Source organism: Mus caroli, unplaced genomic scaffold (genome assembly GCF_978045245.1).
Source record: "Mus caroli unplaced genomic scaffold, Mus_caroli_1 scaffold_5, whole genome shotgun sequence".
In the NCBI taxonomy this organism is placed as follows: Eukaryota; Metazoa; Chordata; class Mammalia; order Rodentia; family Muridae; genus Mus; species Mus caroli.
In genome coordinates this window covers 1,473,883-1,494,599 of record NW_028227260.1, presented here as the reverse complement: position 1 = coordinate 1,494,599, position 20,717 = coordinate 1,473,883, and the positions used below count along the sequence as shown (strand labels likewise).

At 40.8% G+C, this 20,717-nt stretch overlaps 1 protein-coding gene across 1 annotated transcript in view; it reads right to left on the bottom strand.

Annotated features, from left to right (window-relative positions):
- Positions 1-403: 403 nt before the first annotated feature.
- Wwc3 (WWC family member 3) overlaps positions 404-20,717 on the bottom strand; it is a 112,970-nt gene continuing 92,656 nt past the window's right edge. Inside the window, exons 11-23 of the mRNA XM_085837892.1 lie at positions 19,940-20,502; positions 14,620-14,740; positions 13,274-13,348; positions 12,339-12,425; positions 11,239-11,431; positions 10,698-10,865; positions 10,188-10,339; positions 8,591-8,756; positions 7,682-7,846; positions 5,971-6,063; positions 4,935-5,162; positions 4,364-4,491; positions 404-2,903 (exon numbers count right to left, since the gene is read on the bottom strand). Coding sequence (XP_085694018.1) covers positions 2,837-2,903; positions 4,364-4,491; positions 4,935-5,162; positions 5,971-6,063; positions 7,682-7,846; positions 8,591-8,756; positions 10,188-10,339; positions 10,698-10,865; positions 11,239-11,431; positions 12,339-12,425; positions 13,274-13,348; positions 14,620-14,740; positions 19,940-20,502 — 2,206 coding nt within the window. The 3' untranslated portion in view covers positions 404-2,836. The remainder of the gene's footprint in view (positions 2,904-4,363; positions 4,492-4,934; positions 5,163-5,970; positions 6,064-7,681; positions 7,847-8,590; positions 8,757-10,187; positions 10,340-10,697; positions 10,866-11,238; positions 11,432-12,338; positions 12,426-13,273; positions 13,349-14,619; positions 14,741-19,939; positions 20,503-20,717) is intronic.

Genomic DNA, 20,717 nt, shown 5'->3' with positions numbered 1-20,717 from the left:
GGGCAGCCTATATAGAGGACATGGAAAAAAAGAAGCCTGATCTCTTTTCCTGCTTGCTCTTGCTCTCACTGGCAAATCCATTCCTTCACTGGCATTAATTAGAGCTTACTTCTTCAGGATTCCAACATATGCTGAAGACCAGCTGAGCCACCCAGTCTTGTGGAATAAATTCCTGATAATTCTATTCATAGGTAGCCATTGTTGGACTAGCTAGACCACAGCCTGTAAGCCATTCTATTAAATTCCCCTTCTACATGTATGTAGATTCATTCTATAAGTTTTGTTTCTATAGAGAATCCTGACTAATACAATGTGCCTATTTTATTTATATGTTGCTGTTGAGAGTGAACTCACATCCTTGTACATGTGAAATACATACTCAGCCACTGAGCCACATTTCCTGCACCATTTTTGTTTATTTAAAAGTCTCCCTTAAGTTACATATCACTTAAAGAAACAAACCACACATTTCCATTTGTTCTTAAGGCAGGTTAGTTTAATTTTATAGAAGAAATACTTTCAAAGGATACAATTACACAATCAGAGAGAACAGTGACAAAAGAAAGAGATGAATACTGATTATAACTTATTCCCACAACAGAAGGTTACGTAGTTCAGCAATAATCACCAAAGTCTGACAAGGCAATGATTAGATAAAGCAAAAAAAAAAAAAAAAATCCCTTTTACACTCGGTGCTGTTTCAGAGACCTTGGTGGCAAAATTCAGGTTGTTGCCTGACCAGAGCTGCTCAGAGACAGTGGTTTTCTTTCTCACCAGGTGAAGCACATACACAAACTCACACAGCAGATGGAAACTCCCTCCAGCTCCCTAATGTCCATACACCTTCTTTTGTCTAAAGTAGGCAATATATTCCTGGCATGGTAATTTTAAGAGGTTGGCAGCTGCCAGAAGAGAGCAAGTGAGGGTGTTGGGTACCATGTCTCCTATGGCAGCAAACCGTCCATGCAATGCAGCACACCTGCACACAATTCACCTTCTACATGTGGCAAAGCCAGCTGGCAGGGACAGATTATGATGGAAAGGTATCAAACTTAGGCGCTCCTCCTCAGGCTCATCCTGAAGCAGGGACTGCATGTGTCTGCTGTGGGGGGCAAGAGTAAGAAGACAACACTCCCCACATAAACTGCTATAAGGTAGGCAGTGATGTTTCTGAAAAAAAAAATATGCCTGGGAGTTTTTTTTTGTATTGGCATAGTTCGTTTTCCTCAGCTGCTCCCTAATTTGGGTTGGCAGAAAAGCTACCTCATTCCAGGTAGAGAATGGCCTGGGAAGAGCTGTCTCTGTGAGGCAGTGTCAGCCACAGTTGGTTCTAAGGATTGGCACCTTGGGGGTGGGAGCAAAAAAGCAAGGCTAGAAGCAGGAATGCATAGCAAGAGATGACAACTGTAAAAAAGAAGGTTTTCAGTCTTACCACCACTGACAAATTCCATTGTCTGTGATTGGTCACATGTCAATGAAATGCTTTTAACAAAATTCATTTTTAATAAATCCAAAAATGAAAGGGGGTTATACAAGGGAAGAGGTTACAGACTGGTGAGAAAGGAGACCTGATTACAAGGGATATTTCCAAGAAGGGGAAGAAAGATCTAGGAAGAGAGTTCTGTTTTCTTTTATATTTCTTGTGATTACTTCATGTATTCATTCAAGGCCTCAGAAAGGAAAGCACATTTATGTAGAATAAATGTGTGCTAGGCAAACTAAATTGTTTGGCATTTAAAAGAATCATGGCATATTTTTATTCCATTAATTTTCTCCCTCATGAGCTAGTTTGAAGATTCTATGAGGAATATTGGTTAGCGTTCTGATTTATCTCAAATATTCCCCTGCAATGACTTGCTAGGTAAGCCATGTTACCCACATGCCCTTCTCTCCACACACAAAAAGCACCTTCAAAGGTTATGTCTGTGCCCTTAGTATCTGCTGTATCCACTCTTTTCACTTTCTTTCATAAATCAGTAGGGTAGCAGGAGAGCACTCCAACCCTACGTCTGTCAGATCAGCCAGAGGTGGCAAAGGTAGCTGCACATGCTTTGACAACTGTAAGCAGTGTGAACAGCCAACATTCACCAGTGGACAGGCAGGTTGAAATCTGGGATGCCGGATGCTCTGTTGCCAGCTTCAGACTTGTGGTAAGCACAGAAAGATGCATTAGATGACAAGATAGCAATGAGGAGTTGTCAGTGCCCAGAGCACTGAGCCCAACAATGCATACACAGCTTGCAGAGTATGACTGAAGCACTGCAGTTGATATTTTAACATAACAAACAGAGAGTGAAAGTGTACAATATACATGATAGATGCACCTATGAGAAACTGATAAACAGGACAAACTCAGCACATAGTGTTTGCGTTTTAGGTGTTAGAAATACAACCGGCCCCAAGTTCCACTCTACTGCATGACAAATACTGAAGAACAAAATTTCAGTCTTAAAATATACCTTAAAGTCAGTATTTTCCTTCAAGGAAAAAAGTACTATAAATAAATTACAATACAGTGAATTTGCCTGAACTCACTTCGTTTCTGTCTTCCAGCCTTTAAGTCAAATAAAACAGTGTAAAAACTATACACTCTTAACATGATAGTTGATCTTTTATAAAATAACCTGTCTTCAGAGATGTCGATTTCACAACAAGGAAAAACCAAGCCTTGTTGCCGTCACTATTATAAAATATATATGTATAGATATATGTTTTTTTTACAAAATGTGTATATTAATAGCTTTGCACAAATATTTTAAAGACAAATTTAGCTAATCTAAGAACTTCATGAAAATAAAACAGGCAGATAAATACTTCATGTGCACAATGCACTACATCAAACATCATCAGCTGGGAGAGGAGGTATGTTAATCCTTGGTCTTGTAAAAAATGCTATCTTCTCCCTAGAATTAGAAAGAATTATATGTTAGAAGTAGATCTGAAAGGGCTATGGATGCAGCTCAGGAGGAAAGTAAATGTCTAGGCTATTTGGAGGAGCTGAATGAAAATTGCCAGTGACAACTGTTTGCATGAAGCCCTGTGCTGTGCTTATCTATGGTTGCTAAAATACTCACTTGTACATAGTAGGTACACAGAAAATATTTGTTTTATTAAGAAGTAAGTGTGAATGAATGAGTTCTAAATCATAACTGAAGGAAGAATGTTATACCATTTAATGCTAATTATAACAAGGATATGAATATTAAAGATTTCAAAATATTAAGGGTGAAAGTCAAACATGATATTTAGCAATAAAAAGAATTGACACAGGTAGATGCTACAATGTGGATGACCTTCAGAAGCCTGATGCTAAATGCAATGAGGAAGACACAGAAAACTACATGGTGTATGATTCCATTAATAGGAAATAGGCAGGAGGCAAATGCAGAGAGAGAGGGGGTACACAGACTGCTGGTTGGCAGAACTCAGGAAGGGGGTGGGCTTGAGCATCAAGTGGGTATGAGATACTTTCCTTTGGAGATGATGGCAGTATTTGAAAACCAAATGGAGGGAGTAGCAGCATGACATTATTGATACAACAAATGTTATTGACAAGTTTGTTTTAAATGCACTAATTTTATGCTTTCTAAATTCTACTGTAATTTTTCACAGGCACAGAAAATATAGATATAACCATGCAATTAATTCTCCCCCAAAAGCTTTACCAGCTTGTGTAGGTAGACCTACTCTATGCAATAGTGATTCTAATGTAGGAAAGTAGATGATAATGATGATAAATGCTTCTTTCCTGTGACAGCAAGTCTATGATAGCTCAACTATATGATACACATGCTTTGCAGTTTGCAGATTTGGCTTCAATTGAAAGTTAATTTAAAAGGAAATGTGGGGGCTGGAGAGATGGCTCAGCAGTTAAGAGGTCCTGAGGTCCTGAGTTCAAATCCCAGCAACCACATGGTGAAGACAACTACAGTGTACTCATAAAAATAAAAAATAAATAAATCTTTAGAAAAGAAAAGGAAATGTGACAAGGATGTATGTATGTATGTATGTATGTATGTAAATTAGTTACCTATAGTAGCAAATATTTAGAAAGTAGCATCAGGTTACAAAGTAAAACAAATGGGTAAATTATAGATAAAACATTATGTTCAAATAAGCTAAGAAAGCATGTAGCACTGTGGGATATTTTAATTTTTAAACAACAAACTTCTATATTATGATTACAGGAGGCATGAAAAATATAAACATCAGACAAAAACATCAAAATCTTATTAGTGGCTAGAGATACTGTTTACAGTAGATTCCTGGTAACTGTATTTTTATATTAACCCAGGTACCATGGTGATAGGAAAGCAGTAAGCAATAATGTTGGGCACAGGCTCCATCCCCTCTCCATACCTACCTAAAGGTCTGTACTTGGATTGGCTCCTTGTGGTTCTGTCCTCGCAGCTGGTAGATCTCTTTGGACGCCTTCTTCAGCATCTTCTCAGCTACTTGTTCCTGATGGTAGTCAAGTTTGGTCTGTCTTGTCTGTGAAAGAAACATTTGATGAGCAAGACTTTTTACTGCTACTTAGAAAGAATGAATGAGTTTGCTCCCATCCCTGGCATCCAGAAGATTTAAAATCAGCCACAGAGATCCAAAAGGCAGACTTGCCCTATCTCTGTCCACACAGGAAATCTCTACAGACTTGGCTATGGTGGCTGGAGCCAGGCCTGGTCTCAGGGCATTCTCCACACAAGGGAAGGAGGACTTTGGTGCCCTTCAGTCTCCCTGAAGAACCTTTTGGCATCTACTGGTCCCACCACAAATGTGCATAGTAGGGGAAAATTTCATAAAACAAATGTCAGGGTCCTTTCTATTACTATATCCTTATAGGGCCACTCATAACTAGAGATCAGGGTGGCAATCATGGATAAGCAATAGCTAGGGAATTCTAGAGGGAGTTCAGAGCAGGCCCTTGACTTCCTTACCTGCCTCTCTGCTTCCTTCAGTAGGCTGCGGAACCGCTCATCTCGGAGCACCCAGTGTGGGAGGTCAGTCTGGCCCCGCAGCTGGGCATCTTCCAGCCGCTGCCTCAGCTCCCTGAGGGTGCCAATCTCCTCATTCAGCTGCCTCTGCCTAGTCCTTGAGGCCTGGAGGTCCAGCTCCAGGTCAAGAGAGGTGCGGGCCATCAGCTCGGCCAGGGACGACCTGCAAGACTATAGAAAGCAACCAGCTTGGGCTGGCACAGGCTCCATCTTCTGGAAGATTCTTCCACAATTAACAGGAGATGGCTGTGGGACAAGTATTTCTCTAAGCCTGACCTATCCCATACCCATATTTAAAAACACCAGATTCTGGCAAGATCAAATCTCTACTTCAACATCAAATTAAAAACAGCAAACTTTCTTCTTTAATCATGGCCTACAAGTATAATTGTCAGAGTATAAAGCAATAGGCCTTCATATGAGGGTGACAGATCAAACATGAACACACTCTTGTAGACATACCATTTGATAATATATGTCTAAGATAGCAAACTGTGCTTTGCTTTTGTTTGTTTGTTTTTAAATTTTATTTTTTTACTGGCATCTGAAAAGCATGACTGGCAACACACTAAAGTGTTTAAAATTGGGGGGTGCTAAATATGTAACAGCAGGAACTGGAGTTTCTGGCATCCAATGGGTCAAGGACAATAAAAAACACTGACTCAATTAAAATGTTCCTACTGCTGCTGTTTAGACACCACTTCCGCAGTCTAAGTACATGCTTTCTTGGATCCCCCAGTCTGCAAATCATGTAGAAACGATTATACATTTAATACATATAAGAATATAATGATCACATATGATATAAAATCATCTTAAGAAATGCTAGTAGAATTATGGCACTATTGCACTTTCTAAAGAAGTTACAAGGAAATAAAAGTCTTTTAATTAATGTGTCCTTAAGCATTTCCTAAAATAATATCTTTATAAAGAAAAACCAAGCTGTTATAGATTCCATATTAATTTCTGTAGCACACACCTGTTTATAGCGAAGAGTTCGTCTTTCTAATGTATTTCGTATAAAATGGGACTTCCTGGGCAGTGTTGAACTGTCACTGTCACTACGATAAAGCTGTACCAAAAAGAATACCCAGAAACAATTTGTTAGACATTCCCAATTCAATCTCTGTGAATCCAAATAGGATTGATTTTTCCCAGGCATTTAAAACACATTGAAACTTTTTGTTGATGCTTTCACCAGGTCTTTGGACATACAGAACAGTTTTAAGAGAAAAAAAGTCAAAACCAAAACAAACAAAGCTGCCAAACTGGTCTTTCTTTATGCTCATCAACTTAACCACATGGACTTTCTAAACTGATCAAGTCAATCATAATTGTGTGCTATCCATAGCAACTACAATTTGATATTAAGTGTGCTTATGAAAGCAGGTCCTGTCTTCAGCATGTTCCACTATTTAGCAATCATTCATATTAGCTATTTATTTCTGGTTTTAGTAAAATGGCTTTTTGGAAAAAGAGAGTCATTCCGGGTAGAAGGACAAGCCAACATTCACCAAGCCCTGCTGTGCCAGTCAAGGGAAAGGTGTGGTTTTAAAGAGGAAAATAAAGAACACTTCTTTATGGAGCCCCTACGGATTTCATGTGGTGGTGGATCAATGGTTGACTGTGTGAGTGCCCAAGTCGTGCCTTCCCAGCCTTATTTTCTGTACCAGTTTACAGGAGATATTCAGGAACACAAGTGGCATAGAAGCTTACTTGCCCTGTGGTCATACCAACATGCACATAAACAGCAAGGCTTCTAACACCATTACTAATAAATGCAGTCTTTTATGCTGGGGCACAGAGCTCAACCAAGCAGCTGCCAATCTTCTTCTAAGCAGCAAAGTCTGTCCTACGACCACCCTATTGTCAACGAGCATCTGAATCTGTCCGTGATGGGTCTGCCAGAGCATAGGCTAAAGAGGGACCATGAGAACAGGATTCAGATGAGTATGTCCAACCACCCACATCGGCATCATGACCATTTTCCCTTCCAAACCACTTCACTGTCTAGGTCATTGGTGTTAATGTCACCCTGGTCCTGCCTGATCAGCTCAAATTCCCTGCCCTCCCTTCAATGACTACAGTGGTTTGGATTTCCAAGCCACATACCTATGGGTTCTCAGTCTCATTAGCACATTAGAATTACCAGAAGTTCTAATTCCCAGGTCCCATCTGTGACCAGTGACAAGTGGGACCTGGATGTCAATGTTTAGTGAAGCCTTTCAATGGAATTTGACTATGTATCCCCATCACTCCCCAAAGCATATGTGTCCATGTAGGCAAACTGGAATGTATTCCTTAGAGCCTACAGGATGCAAATAAGGGGATGAAGATAAGATGCTAGTGCAATCTACAGATTTCTATCCAACTCAAGACAATCTCCATTTTGATGTGTTGGTTTGTCAAAATATTCACCCTGCCTCCTGATCATGAGATGGGGCACATAGAACAGTAAAAATCTGTAGGAGGTAAAATTTAGAAGAAATCCAGAACTCAACAGGCTCAGAACCAGGTGGCAAGCTGAGTGCCTAGCACTCATTTTATCTCCACTCACATATGGTGGTCATTTATTCACTAGAATGGCTTCTGAGAACATACATATTTTTATCAGAGATAGTAAAACTGAGAGCACAACAAAAGAGAAAGAAGAAAGTGTTGCACACAAGAGTAAAGGTGTTTCAACTCACTCTGCAAACATACTGGCTTCTCGCCCCTGGTGAGAAGGTCTGCGAGCGCACAATAGTGCTACTGCGGACAAAAGGAGAGCCACGGGCACGGCGGCTAGGCCATTCCTTTCGAACTCCCACAGCTTCCTCCAGGTAAAGGTCTTCTGTGGTGGTTTCCTTGTCAACCTAAGTAGTAGGCTCATTGTTACTGACTTCTTCAGAGCACAAATGGTACATTTAATGTGAACAAGCTCTTCTCTTGGTAGCTGCTACTTTTCAAGCTTGTAAACAGTAGAACAGCAGCAATTCTGGGAGGACTCATGTGAAGCAAGTGCTCTAATCTGCTATATAAGCAGAAGACTAAGAAGCTGCCTGGGGGAAGAGTTCATAGATGCTGCTTCAGGACCATGGTGGCAGCAGATTGTGGTATACTGAATAGTTAGAATGATAACATTTCAGTGAGATATAGATATAGTGTCAACTGGTCAAAACTTTTTTGTTCCTGAAGATGGGAAGGGATCACCACAGAATGGTGTAAAAGGTTCCATTTTTTAAAGTCAGAGCTGTACTTTTCTCATAATCTACAGATGATGGACATTTCTGTAGGACATGCTGAGTCCACATTAAGCCCTTTCACATCTTAGGCAATGCTACACATCTCAGCACTTGATAATACAGGAACATTGCTTACATATTACCTTTAAATGCCACACATCTCCATACCCTCTAACACCCACAAGGCATGGCTATTAGTGAGTGTATGTTCTACTCCTATAGGTGAGCACATCAGGATAGCTTCCTACAGTATACCTGCCACTCATCTACCCTGTCCTTACACTTCCCATAATAGGTATGGGAACACATCCTTTCTCCTTCTAGGACCAGCCAGGTACTAGATATTCAAAGGCTCTATTGACACTTTTCACTTACCTTAAGAGGCAGGGGCTGAAGTTTCTCAGGATTGTAAGAATCTGCCTGGCCAGTAACCACATGCCCATGGATAGAGTCCACACCAATGTAACAGGAGTTTGGGTATTGGGGGCTGGTCTGGGTGCAGTTACTACAGCCACTATCAACCGAGTCAGCCTGCCAACTCCTAAAAGTAAATATTGAAACAGACCATGAAAAACTCATCAGAGATGATACCTCTCATGGCTGTTTTCAGAGCAGAGTAGCAGAAAGAGCAAGTAAAACCTGTTTTATTTCAATGACTGAAGACAGCTGCTGTTCTCATAAAGTAGGAGTATTTCTGTTTTCTAAGGACAACATTACTTCAAGGTCTTTCATTAATAGTTTTATCTTCCCTATCACCCAATATGAGCCACTTAAGGTACAAAAACTCTATTAGAAAACTCCTCCCATCTTGCTATCTTACCATGAACAGCATAGCATGCCTTATCCCTCTGCCATGTGCTCCAAAAACACATTTCTGTCTAAACTAAATTCAGGAAAAGTCATGGGAAGAAACAGTAAGATTCACAAGACAATACTCATTTTGAAAACCTGTGGAAGAGATTCAACATGTAAATGCCCCCCCTAGAGGATCAGACAAGCCACATCACCAGAACTGCTCATTCACCTGAACTAGTCATCCATTTCCCATAGGCCTCTATTGGCAAGGAGTCGCTGATGGACCACTTCAAGCAGCAGTAGCTAGAGATGCTGCTTGGTTATGTGATTATATGTTTCCATTGAGGACTGTGTCCAGAAGGATGTAAGCCTACAAAATGGACTTGTGGTTGAATGTGGTCAGAGGGAAGGAGGAATGGGAGTGACTGCTTGTATACACGGGGGTCTTTTTGTTTACTGAAAATTCTCCACAGCTGATGTTGGTAATACTATTGGCATACTATTATTATACCCCAAACTAATGAGTTGTATAGTGTAAATGCAGATAGATTAAATTTCTGTAAGGTGGGTTTTAACAACAACAACAACAACAGTAAGAGTATAGCTCAGGAGTATTGCTCAATGGCAGAATGCCTGCCCAGAATGCACAAAGCCACAGGTTTAATTCTCAGTATCCTAAGAGAAATGAAACAAACACAACACACACACACATATACACACAAACCTGAAGGGAACTTTGAGTCATATATGATAGCATATGCCTATAATGTTAGCACTCAAAAGGCTAAGGCCAAAGAACTCCAAAGCCACCTTAGGCTAAGCACTAAGCATCCATCTCCATATATCAAAATGTTCAGAGGAGTACTGAAAAAAAAATACTGGATTAAAGGAAGAGGACTGGGCAAGAAGTCAGGGTATTTCTCTTGTAAGTATCACCATGATATTTCCCACCAGAATAGGGCTCCTGAGCAATGGCATGGTAGCACTACCCAGCATGTTCTAGAGAAGCAAGGAGGAGGGAATTGATTTGCATGCAGAAATAATCCCCTGAGAGCCATGCTGACTGGCACTGAGCAGGCTAGCCTGTCTGCAGTAACTTCAATTCACCTCCCTAAGATATTGTACCGAGTTCTGCTTCTTTATGCAGCCTTAAGAGGGCAGAGAACTAGGCACTCACCTCTCAGACACAGCCTCGCCTTGTTCTTCCTTACGCTCCATCTCCAGGATCTCTTCCTCTGTATATTCCAGCTTCACACGCTCCTCTGCCAGCTCTCTCTCCACAGCTCGTAGCTGTGCTGTGGTTCTGGCCAGCAGCACTGTCACTGCATCCTGAAGGAGGAAAGGATGCTTCTGAGAACGAGCTTAACCTCTTGGCCACACAGGAGAACAGATTCTACCATTCACAGTACCACACTGTTCACCCTGGGCCTATAGCTCTGTGTCCACATATTTATACAAAAAAGTATTGATCATGAATATGTTTGCATTAAAATTCATTTTTAGGAAGTGGATGGCTATATTGCTATGTTCCCATCTAATTCCTTCCCCTGAAACTCCTTCACTGATAACCCATGCTGACTTGAAATCTACAAGAAATCTTCTTAGAAATGAGTACCTGGAGTAAAGCCAGTCTCAAAGTAAAGAAAATAGCCATAGAAGATTGGCTCCTTGAGCCAGGGCCATGTACCGTCTTTCCAGAGCTGGCATTCGTGGTTTCCCGTATGGCACTCTCTATAACTCGTACAGGCTCTTTTGGCTTAGGTGGCTCAGGGCTGGCAAAGACCTGCACAGGATACCAGCGTAGCTGCATTTCACTTGAACTGTCACAGTCGGCCAAGTTTATCTGAGCAATGCCCTGCAGGGGTGTTAAAAGTAAAAGTCAGAACCAGTTTTTAATGGTTTTCTTCCATAAATATTGTCCTTTAAGATATCAAATTTGACTGACAGAACCAACATATCTCCCTTTCTCCAGCATTCATGTTTGTATATATGTATGTATGTATATATATATATATATATACATATATATGCATATATACAACAAACACACACATATATAAACCATAAATGAATAAGCATAAACAAGAAATTAAAGATAAAATTAGGAACAAAGAAAATATAGAGGAAGAGAGAAAGAAGATGGAGTCATAAATCAAGGAGAAGGGGAAAAGGAAATGGGGGAAGGTGAGCACCATATGCGTGGGCAGAGGCCATATTGCTACACATACCAGCAGTTCTTCCTGTAGCTGAGGATTCACTGAACACACATATAACTGCAGTGATTTCAATGTCAACATGCTGGAATGCACAGGGATTCTAAACACTTCATTAAACACCAATGGAGCTTGGAATTCCAGAGACTTGGAGCAGTAGGTGTTGGGAGTGCCAGAGTCCAGTGGTGGCAAGTAGACGCGGATATGGCTAGGAACCGAGGGAAGGAAACATATTGGTAGACAGCATGAGCTAATATGGTTCCCACCCTCCAGGTCCAAAGGACTAATGTGTCTCTGTAGATTGGATGGAGTATGCCTGGCTGGCTAAGATAAGACTTGGGGCTTTGGGGTTCTGCTGGACACTATTACAGCAAGAGTTCTTCTGCCCTCTCCTCACAGTTCTAGCATGCAGAGAAGCACAGTCTGTTTTCTGTGCTTTCTGCCCCCTAGCTTGGAACTTAGCAAATAGTCGAGAGGCCTGAAATACTTGTGACAACTGCTGTGTGTATCACCAGGAGAGCTGAATCTCAATGTGGATCCTCATGTTTACAAAGCTAGCTCACAAAAAAATGTATGGGGTTGACTACCTTAGATTTGAATGGACCATTATTGCCCGTTACCCATGTTAGGGAGACCCTCCAATAGTATCCACCTAGGGTCACAGAGCACAGAATGGCAGCGATTTTGCCACTGAGGCCAACTAGCTAACTGACAAATGGCACCAATTCACATTTCCTATTCATCTCCTTAGCCAAGAACTCCTTGAATCCAGTCTCAGGCTTCTTAATACACGTCATAGGATCATAGAGTAGAATGGGCTTGTACTAGCACCACAGGGTAATCCTCAATATTGTCAGTTATAGGCCCTTCCTTGACAGCAACACAGTACATCAAATGTCTCAATTAATTAAGCTTGTTTAAAAAGTATATAAATCCTCTGTACTTTCAATAAATATTTCCTACTCTTTTATTGCAAATTCGGGCTCCCAAACTGCTTTTCTGCTCCCTAGTCTGCTGAGCAGAATAGGCAATGAGCTGTATCATGCAGAGGAAAGCCAGAGGAAGGACATCACTAGCTGTTTATAGTCTCCAGTTCTCCAATATCAGGAACTTACATTTTGCAGTCTTCCTTCATCACCAGCCCAGCAAGGTTCCTCAGTTGCAACACATGCACAAGGAGATACTCATTGGGACTATCATGCCTGGAAAATAAAGCTCAAATTCATGGACTGTAAACTCCCCATGGAGGAAATGACCCTGTGATCCAACTCCAATAGTGGCCATGGTCTGAGGGCTATTTTACCTTATCTTACCCCTAAAGGACATTGGTAATATGTCAAAGAATTTTTTATTATGAAAACTGGAACAAAAGTGTCAAGGACACAACTGAATACCCTACAGTTCATAAGATGGGGACACCATAGCAAAAAAATGACCTGATTCTAAAAGTCAACAGTATAAGAACTAAGAAAACTGGACCAGAATAACAAGAATGGGTAGGCCAAAACTACAGAGACCTAAAAATCCTGCACTGCCAGTATAAACATCATCCTTCAGTAAAAGCACCTGCTTTTACTGAAACTGTAGCTAGACATCTATCTATAAGTGCCATGTTGCAGAACACTGGATGACTCACCCTGCTATTTGTACTATGGGGAACACTTTCAAGTTCCAGCATGAATGGGGGAATGTACCCCTAAGATCTTGAGTTTGTTGAGACTTTCTATCTTTCAAGTCTAAGCTAACAGTCCTGAGCTGTGGTATATGTGATGAAAGACAGCAGTGCAGTCACTGTTCTCTTTCCCTCTTACCTTCTCCCTCTGTTAACTCATCTGAGACAAAAGAAAGATGGGCGCTAACAAGAATGGGAAAGAATCACCCGGGTCATATGGTTCCTCTATCCTCCTTCACCTGCCCAAGGAAATGCATCTACAAGGCATCTTTAAGGTTAAAGACATGACTGGGAGTATCAAAGCTAGTAGAATATCACCCAAGCAGGCCTCATTCCATAGGGCATCCTGAAGAACAGGAAGTTGCCTTCTATACTCACAGATATCCCACATAGATCTGGGGCTCATTGTTTCCGAAAGTGTCTCCAAAAGCAGATTCTTCAGCATCTTCATTTCTAAACATAATAGAAAATTCACCAGGTTTATTCCAAAAATACTTCAGCACTGTAGATATGTACAAGGTCTCTCATGCTCAGGGTGTCTCTTACTGAGAAGAATTTTATCAAATTCTGATATATATATATATATATATCAGAATATTATATATATTATAATATTATAATATATTATATATTATACACACACATACACAGATTTTCATTCATAAGGGGGCTCAAAAGGCATAGCTGGTCCCAGAATCTATCATGGGTTATCTCATCAGTACCTGCCCACAAATTTCTTTCTCTTTTTATCACTCCCTTGGTTTAAAAACAGACTTATTTTTATTTTATGTATCTAAGTGTTTTCCTGAGTGCAACTATGTGCACTACAAATATGTAGTGGCCATGGAGGTCAGGAGGGCATTGGAACTCTGGACATGGAGGAACAGATGATTGTGAGCTGCCATGTGTGTACTGGGAACTGACATCAGGTACCCTACAAGAGCATTATGTACTCTTAAATACTGAGCCATATCTCCAATTTACCTCTCTATTTTTAGACAGGGTCTTGCTATCTTAGCCCAGGTTGGCCAAGAACCCACCTTATAACACAAGGTGGACTCAAATTTGTGGCATTTTTTTCCTGTCTCAGCTTCCACAATGTCAAAATTATAGGTATGAGCTATAACAACAGCTATCTTGTTTTTTTATTTGTGCTGTTCTGGGATTTTGCTTTGTCTAAGAAATTAATTGCATAAGTTTTGAAATCCATGTGACATACTAAAGGCAGTTTTCAAAAAATTAACTTTAAAAAAACTTTGCACTGATTAAAATGTCTTTATAGATACTTAATATGTGCAACTATACAGATACACAATGACAACAAAGACAGCTAATCAAAATGAATTACCTAATTCCCAAAAGTTGTGTTTTGTTTTGACCACAAGGAACTCCCTGTAGCTAAAGTAGAAAGAGAGGGAGGGTCTTCATTGCTAGGAATGCAGGTCCCTTGTATGCATTGTGCATAGTTGCTGTTTTTCAGCTCTACTGGTCAGGGCCAGGAGTGGGAAAAGCCATTCAAGAACAACACAAATAAGCCTGAGGTGTTTTCTCCACGTGTTATGAAGGCCCAACCTTCCAAAGATTAAAGGAGGTAGAAAAATATGCATGGAAACATAAACAAAATCTAGAATCTAATTATTTCCATATGGATTCTTGGTGTACATACCAATAACACTCTGGCTAGTGTACTTAGGAACATGGAAACAAGGTGATCAGTTCCTAACCTTTTGGTTAGAGGTTCAAAAACCCCACTGTCACTGGCAAGGGAGTAATCTGACAGGCATGCAGAAACACGGCGTGCTCTTCTCTCCAATCTCTTGGCGCTGTCTTCCCGCAGGGTCACTGCTGCAAACAAGGGACACACCTGGGTTAGAGGTGATAGCATAGGAGGCCAGCACATCTATGGCAGAGGGCTGAAAAGTCACTAAAGTGCTCCAGAGACAAGCCATGTCATGTGCATGCAGATAAGATATTGTAGGTGATTGTCTTTAATATTGAAAACCACAAGGAAAAACAAAGCAACAGATACTACTTCTTGCTTTGCTTTTTTTTTTAAGGGGGGCGCTCACTATGTAATCCTGGCTCTTTGAACTTGAGATGTTTCTTATCCCTCCTGCATGCTGGGATTACCATATGCACCGTTATGGCTGATACACATAAGCCAGAGGTGACACTGGTATCTTCTTTTAAAAAAAATCTCTTACCTGTCTAAACATACATTTGGGCTCATAGATCTTGTATTTCCCCTTTGGTGGTGAGGACATACTGAATAAGATGGCAGAGGTGGGAAACCCCTGAAAGAGTCTGATAGGGGAAAGAAAGCTACAAGGAGGGGGTAGAGACTGGAGAGAAACAGAATCACAAACACACATTTTGTTTAAAGCTATCATACTGTTATGTAATACATTGTATGCTGATTGATTAAAATGTAAAAATAATTTAAAAATAAAAGAAAGACACTCAGGCTCAGGAGAACAGCAGATACACCAAGAGGTGTTATTTTTCACTTTCCTTCTTTACGCTGTTTGGTTGTCTCCATATTTTAGACAATAATCCTATTTGATATTGAGCTTATAATCACTTTTTTAAATTATCCAAATATATCTTAACAATGTTCTTCAAATCAAAACCACGGATCCATCCTTTGAAAACAGTCTTGGAGACCTGTGGCTTGCACAGGGACTGACAACTCTCTGTTGATCTCACTGTAGAGGCCTTCTAAGATACCCTCAGACAGACTGCTTTCTGAAATTGCTTTTCTGGTTTAGAATGCTATCATCACTGAGTATTTGATTTTTATCCTTTGTGTCTACCTTTAAAAGCCCCCAAAAAATCACTGACATTTTCTTACCTAGTTTATCCCTTTCTTCCACTGAAATGAGTTTCTTTAAACAAACTCAATACAAACATACTCAACCTTTTTATGATACATGTGGTTATATATGTAGGAACCTATGCTTTACAGGGGGGCATGCTTTGTTAAAATACAGAATAAATATGATGCCCCAAGTTAAGCACAATTTTTGGCTTCATGTTGCCACTTGCTAATAATAGAGGTATCTCTGTGGTCTCCATGCTTCTCTGGCTATAATAAACTGAAAACTTGACATTCTGAACTAAGGGAAAGGATGACTCTAATGACAACCCAGCCACCTCTTTTTAACCAAATTCCTACCCATACCAATTAAAGCCAAGCATAGTCAAAGGTAAAACCTTTGGTCGCTCACTGTTAACTGGAAACAAAAGCTAGCTTTCTAGTTACCTGTAGTACCAACTATGGAGGTAAGCTATTTCTGCTCTCATCAGCCAAGGACAGAAGCAGGCTTTATCCTGAAGTAACTAAGGGCATAAAACTCTCCAATTGTAAGTGGAACGCCAATGCTCTGCTCTTGTCTTGTTCCTTGTTCCATGAACTGACCCCCAACCCTGACTGCATCTTTGGTAGCTGAACCTCTACATCACAAGGCTCTACAAGTAAAACCAATACCTGTTCCCACTCATTAGCCTGACACCCACCAAAGACACTGTTTCCAAACAGCTTGAAATCCCTTTGAAGAAACACCGCTAGGTAAGAGTCATCCCACTTCCAAAGTCCTATCCCACAGTTCAGGTCTAACCATTTTTTCCCCTCATCATTACAATGGAAGTCCATTCAGAGAGGATGGACACTAAAAGTTAAGATGGAGTCACTGAATTCACAGATCAATAAGGGAATAAAGTTCCCTGGGTGAAAAAAGACACAGATGTCCATATTAGATACTCAAACCTCCAGGACTTCAACACTGACTTGAGAAGTAGTACAAATGATACAGGAAATAGAAAATCTACTATATATTTATTGAAAACAAAATAAAACAAAAAATAAACAAAAATCACACTGCTCTTTCTTTATTAAAATAGACAGACACTAAAACCAAGGAACACACTAAACACTGCTTGATAAGAAGGGGACTAAAATGGAAAATCAATAGCCAAAGCTGCCAACTGGTATATTAAAATAATGAATGCTGTTAAATCTTGGAGAAAAATACATATAGGAAATAAGCACTGAAAGCTTTTTGAAAAAAAAAACCAGTTCTTACATGATTAACAATAACAGCAGTGAAATAATGATAATGACAACCAATAAGCTACTGCCCACCCCCCAGCCATCCTAAGCATGAAGTCACTGTAAAGTTTTGCCCGCAGCCTGAGCAACAAAGGAGGGAAGAAGAACGCCAAGGCCACTTACAGTGAATGTTTCTGTGGAGCAGCATGAGAAGAGATAGAAAAAAAATCTATAAGATTTTACTGATAATTTTCAACAGGGTATGTATAATACAATCATCAATAAACAGACAGTAAACTCAAAAGATTTTTATGGATTTTGTTAGCATAGACTACCCAGTAAGTTTAAAAAAAGGAAAGCATTTCAAAATCCGGATACATTTAACTTTAAAAATCCAGTTAAAACAAAACTTTAGCAAAAATGTAAAAAAATGTCCCAAATTATAGTCTACTCTTGGTCTTGCCATCTGTCCATCAGCAGATAATGGGATGAGGGGGAATCTGAAAAGCATGCATGAATGCTCTGATAACTCTAGGATCTGCAGCTTCCAAAGCACACAGGAAGGCAAGGAGTCCCCAGGTGCTTAGACCTGAAATCAGTTCCTTCCATTCTGGGAGCACCTAGCAGGACCCAGGAACTGAGTCTGTCAATTATTTCAAATTTCTTCCAGCTTCTCACCATTTACTCTGATGCTGGCTATTGGTTTTCTGTAGATTGCTTTTATCATGTTTAGGTATGGGCCTTGAATTCCTGATCTTTCCAAGACTTTCATCATGAGTGGGTGTTGGATCTTGTCAAATGCTTTCTCAGCATCTAACGAGACACAAGTCAACTGACAGTGTCATCTATGAATCTACCACCAGGTGGCAGTACCTAAATGTAGACAAAAGAGTCTAAATTGTTGAAACTCATAATGTCTGATATAGAACAAGAAAGAAAACTAGAGAAAGTAGGATCAGAAATTAATTCCGTTCTTCTCCCTCCAAATCTGTTTTACCCTGTCCCAGAATGCCCTCAAACAGACTTTCTCCATAACCAAACTAATATTCTTCATTCTCAACCTTTAAAGAGAATTTAATAAGGGTGGGGAGACTAGAACAATAGGTTTATGCCACTATTTCATTTATGTTGAAAGGAATAAGTATAGAGTGATAAACCTGTAATTATAAAGAAGAATAAAGTGAATGAAACTTGCCTGAATGTATGAGCTACAGAAACAATGTTTCAGGGGACATACAACTGTGTTTGCAAACATAGGGTAAGATACCAGAATAACAGAGATGTCAAAAGTGAAGCAAGGTATCCCAGAACATAACAATCTCCAGGTAAACACACAAATGCTAGCAGATGGCTATATTATAGATAAGCTAATCTAAAGAGTAACTGATCTTTCTATCAATGTATCAACTCATCTCTTAGGTTAAAAAATAGTGGCAAATGGAAGAAACCATAAAGATCACCTTGTTTGAGGACAAGAAAAGTGGGACAATTCAAGGAAGGTCGCAGAACTAGAGGTCAAAGTGACAAGGAACAGAATCTTGGCCTGCAGGCTGCTTACTTGAAGCCATTTTCACTACACCATACTATACTCTATTGGATACATGGCTAATAGAATGCTTCTCAGGATTCTTGGCCTCCGTACTACTGACATCTTGGGCTAAATCAATTTTGTTGTGGTAGAGATTGAGCTGTGTATTATAGGAGGTTTAGCAACTTCCCTGGCCTCACTTCATTAGGTGCCAGAGTATCCCCTCTGTCAGGCTGAGAGAGCTCAATGTTTCTCCAGACATGGCCAAATTTCCCTCAGAGCAGGGAAGAAGGAACCTCTAGTCCATATACATTATCTAGTGCTAGCCTAAATTCAATGTCTACATTTTTTTTCTGGGTAAGTGAAAGTTTATTAACTACATGGGCTGAACTTCAGGTATAGCAAACTTTGTCTCTGGTGCTAAAGTAGTCTATTGTTTCTCAAACAGCATTGTGGTGCCAATGAACCATAACACAGCTGAGTAGATGAAGCTTCCTGTAGAGTCTAATGATTCTCGATTTGGTGCCAGCTCGAGTGTCTTCTGAAATGGCACAATCAAAATTAGTTCCACTTTTGACTGAATTATATACTCAGAAACAAGGCCATATGGCTAAAGAGAAAGGTCAAATTGACAGAGGGGGTAGACATTTCTACCACGGTATAATCAGATGCATGTCTACATGCTGGACTGAGGGGAATATACGCAGAAAACTCCATCTTACCACATGCCCTGCAGAGTGCACTGACTACCTACCACCTCCTTATTTGCCCTTGAATATGGAAAATACGTAGTTCTTAATGTTATTTTTCAACAAATAAGTAGATTCCAATAAATAAGCCAAATACAGCTTCATCAATGCTAATCATTCCTGACACAGAAAGGAAAGACTAATTAAGATCTAGATTCTTCCTAGCCCTATTAATATTCTAAAACTAACAGCTCACTAGCAATTTGAAAGTCACTAGCCTCCTCTTGTGAGGCTATGCCAGTACCTGGCAACTACAGAAATGGATGCTCACAGTCAGCTATTGGATGGAACACAGGGCTCCCAAATGGAGGAACTAGAGAAAGTACCCAAGGAGCTAAAGGGGTCTGCAACCCTATATTTGGAACAACAATATGAACTAACCAGTACCCCGGAGCTCATGTCTCTAGCTGCATATGTAGCAGAAGATGGCCTAGTCGGCCATCATTGGGAAGAGAGGTCCATTGGACACACAAACTTTATATGCCCCAGTACAGGGGAATGCCAGGGCCAGGAAGTGGGGGTGGCTGGGTAGGGGAGCAGGGTGGGGGTGAGTGGGGGGGTAGGGGTATAGGGGACTTTGGAGATAGCATTTAAAATGTAAATGAAGAAAATACCTAATAAAAAATTGAAAAAAAAAGAATGTTACTAGCCTCAAAGCCATAGCCCGCATATACTCCCTACACCCAGAAATTCAAGCCTTTCTTCCTATCACCACTTACTTGCACTAGTAGGAGCCACAGGTTGAGGTCCTCGCTCACGGGGTCCTTCTCCATCCACAGGGATTCCATGTGGCTGAAGTGTCGCAGTTCCCTGCAAATCTTCATCTCCTAGAGTAGAGGCCTGTGACCGCAGTCTGTCCAGAGTTCCCAGGCCTGCTACCTCAAAGGTGTCAGTCATCTGTGCCAGAGGGGAATCTCTCGAAGCTGGGAGGAAGGGTGTGTCTAAGGGAGAGCTAGGGGGTGACAGAGAGGACAAGGAGGAGCGAGAAGACAGTGAAGCCAAAGACTGAGGTGTATCCAGGGACTTCCTTTGCTTGTGGAAGCCAGAGTGGCTCTGTGGGTCTGTAAAGGGGACATCTCGGCCCAGAGATTCAAAGGGGATCAGATCGAAGCGCAGAAGCTGGCCACACTCAGCATCGGCCTTCTCATACTGTGGGAGGCCATAGATGTCTGTGAAGCTGATGGAGCTGAGGGAGCCACGGCTGGAGGCCAGGGAACCCCTGCTGGAGGCCAGGGACCCACGGCTGCTCCCAGAGGACACAGTTAGGGTACTGGCAGACAGGCTGAAACGAAAGAGCCATGGTGTGAGAAAAGCACATGCTGTTCCCACCACCCACTGGTAAGCGGGCTGTATAGCCCGAGGGAAGAACAGAGCTAACAGGAATGCAGTTGGGTGCTTGAGAGCATCTGGCCAGAATTTGCTTCTTATCTCTTTTGAATGACACTTGGGGGCAGTACACAACAGCAGACTCCTTCCTGAGTTGGAGGAGTAACCAAT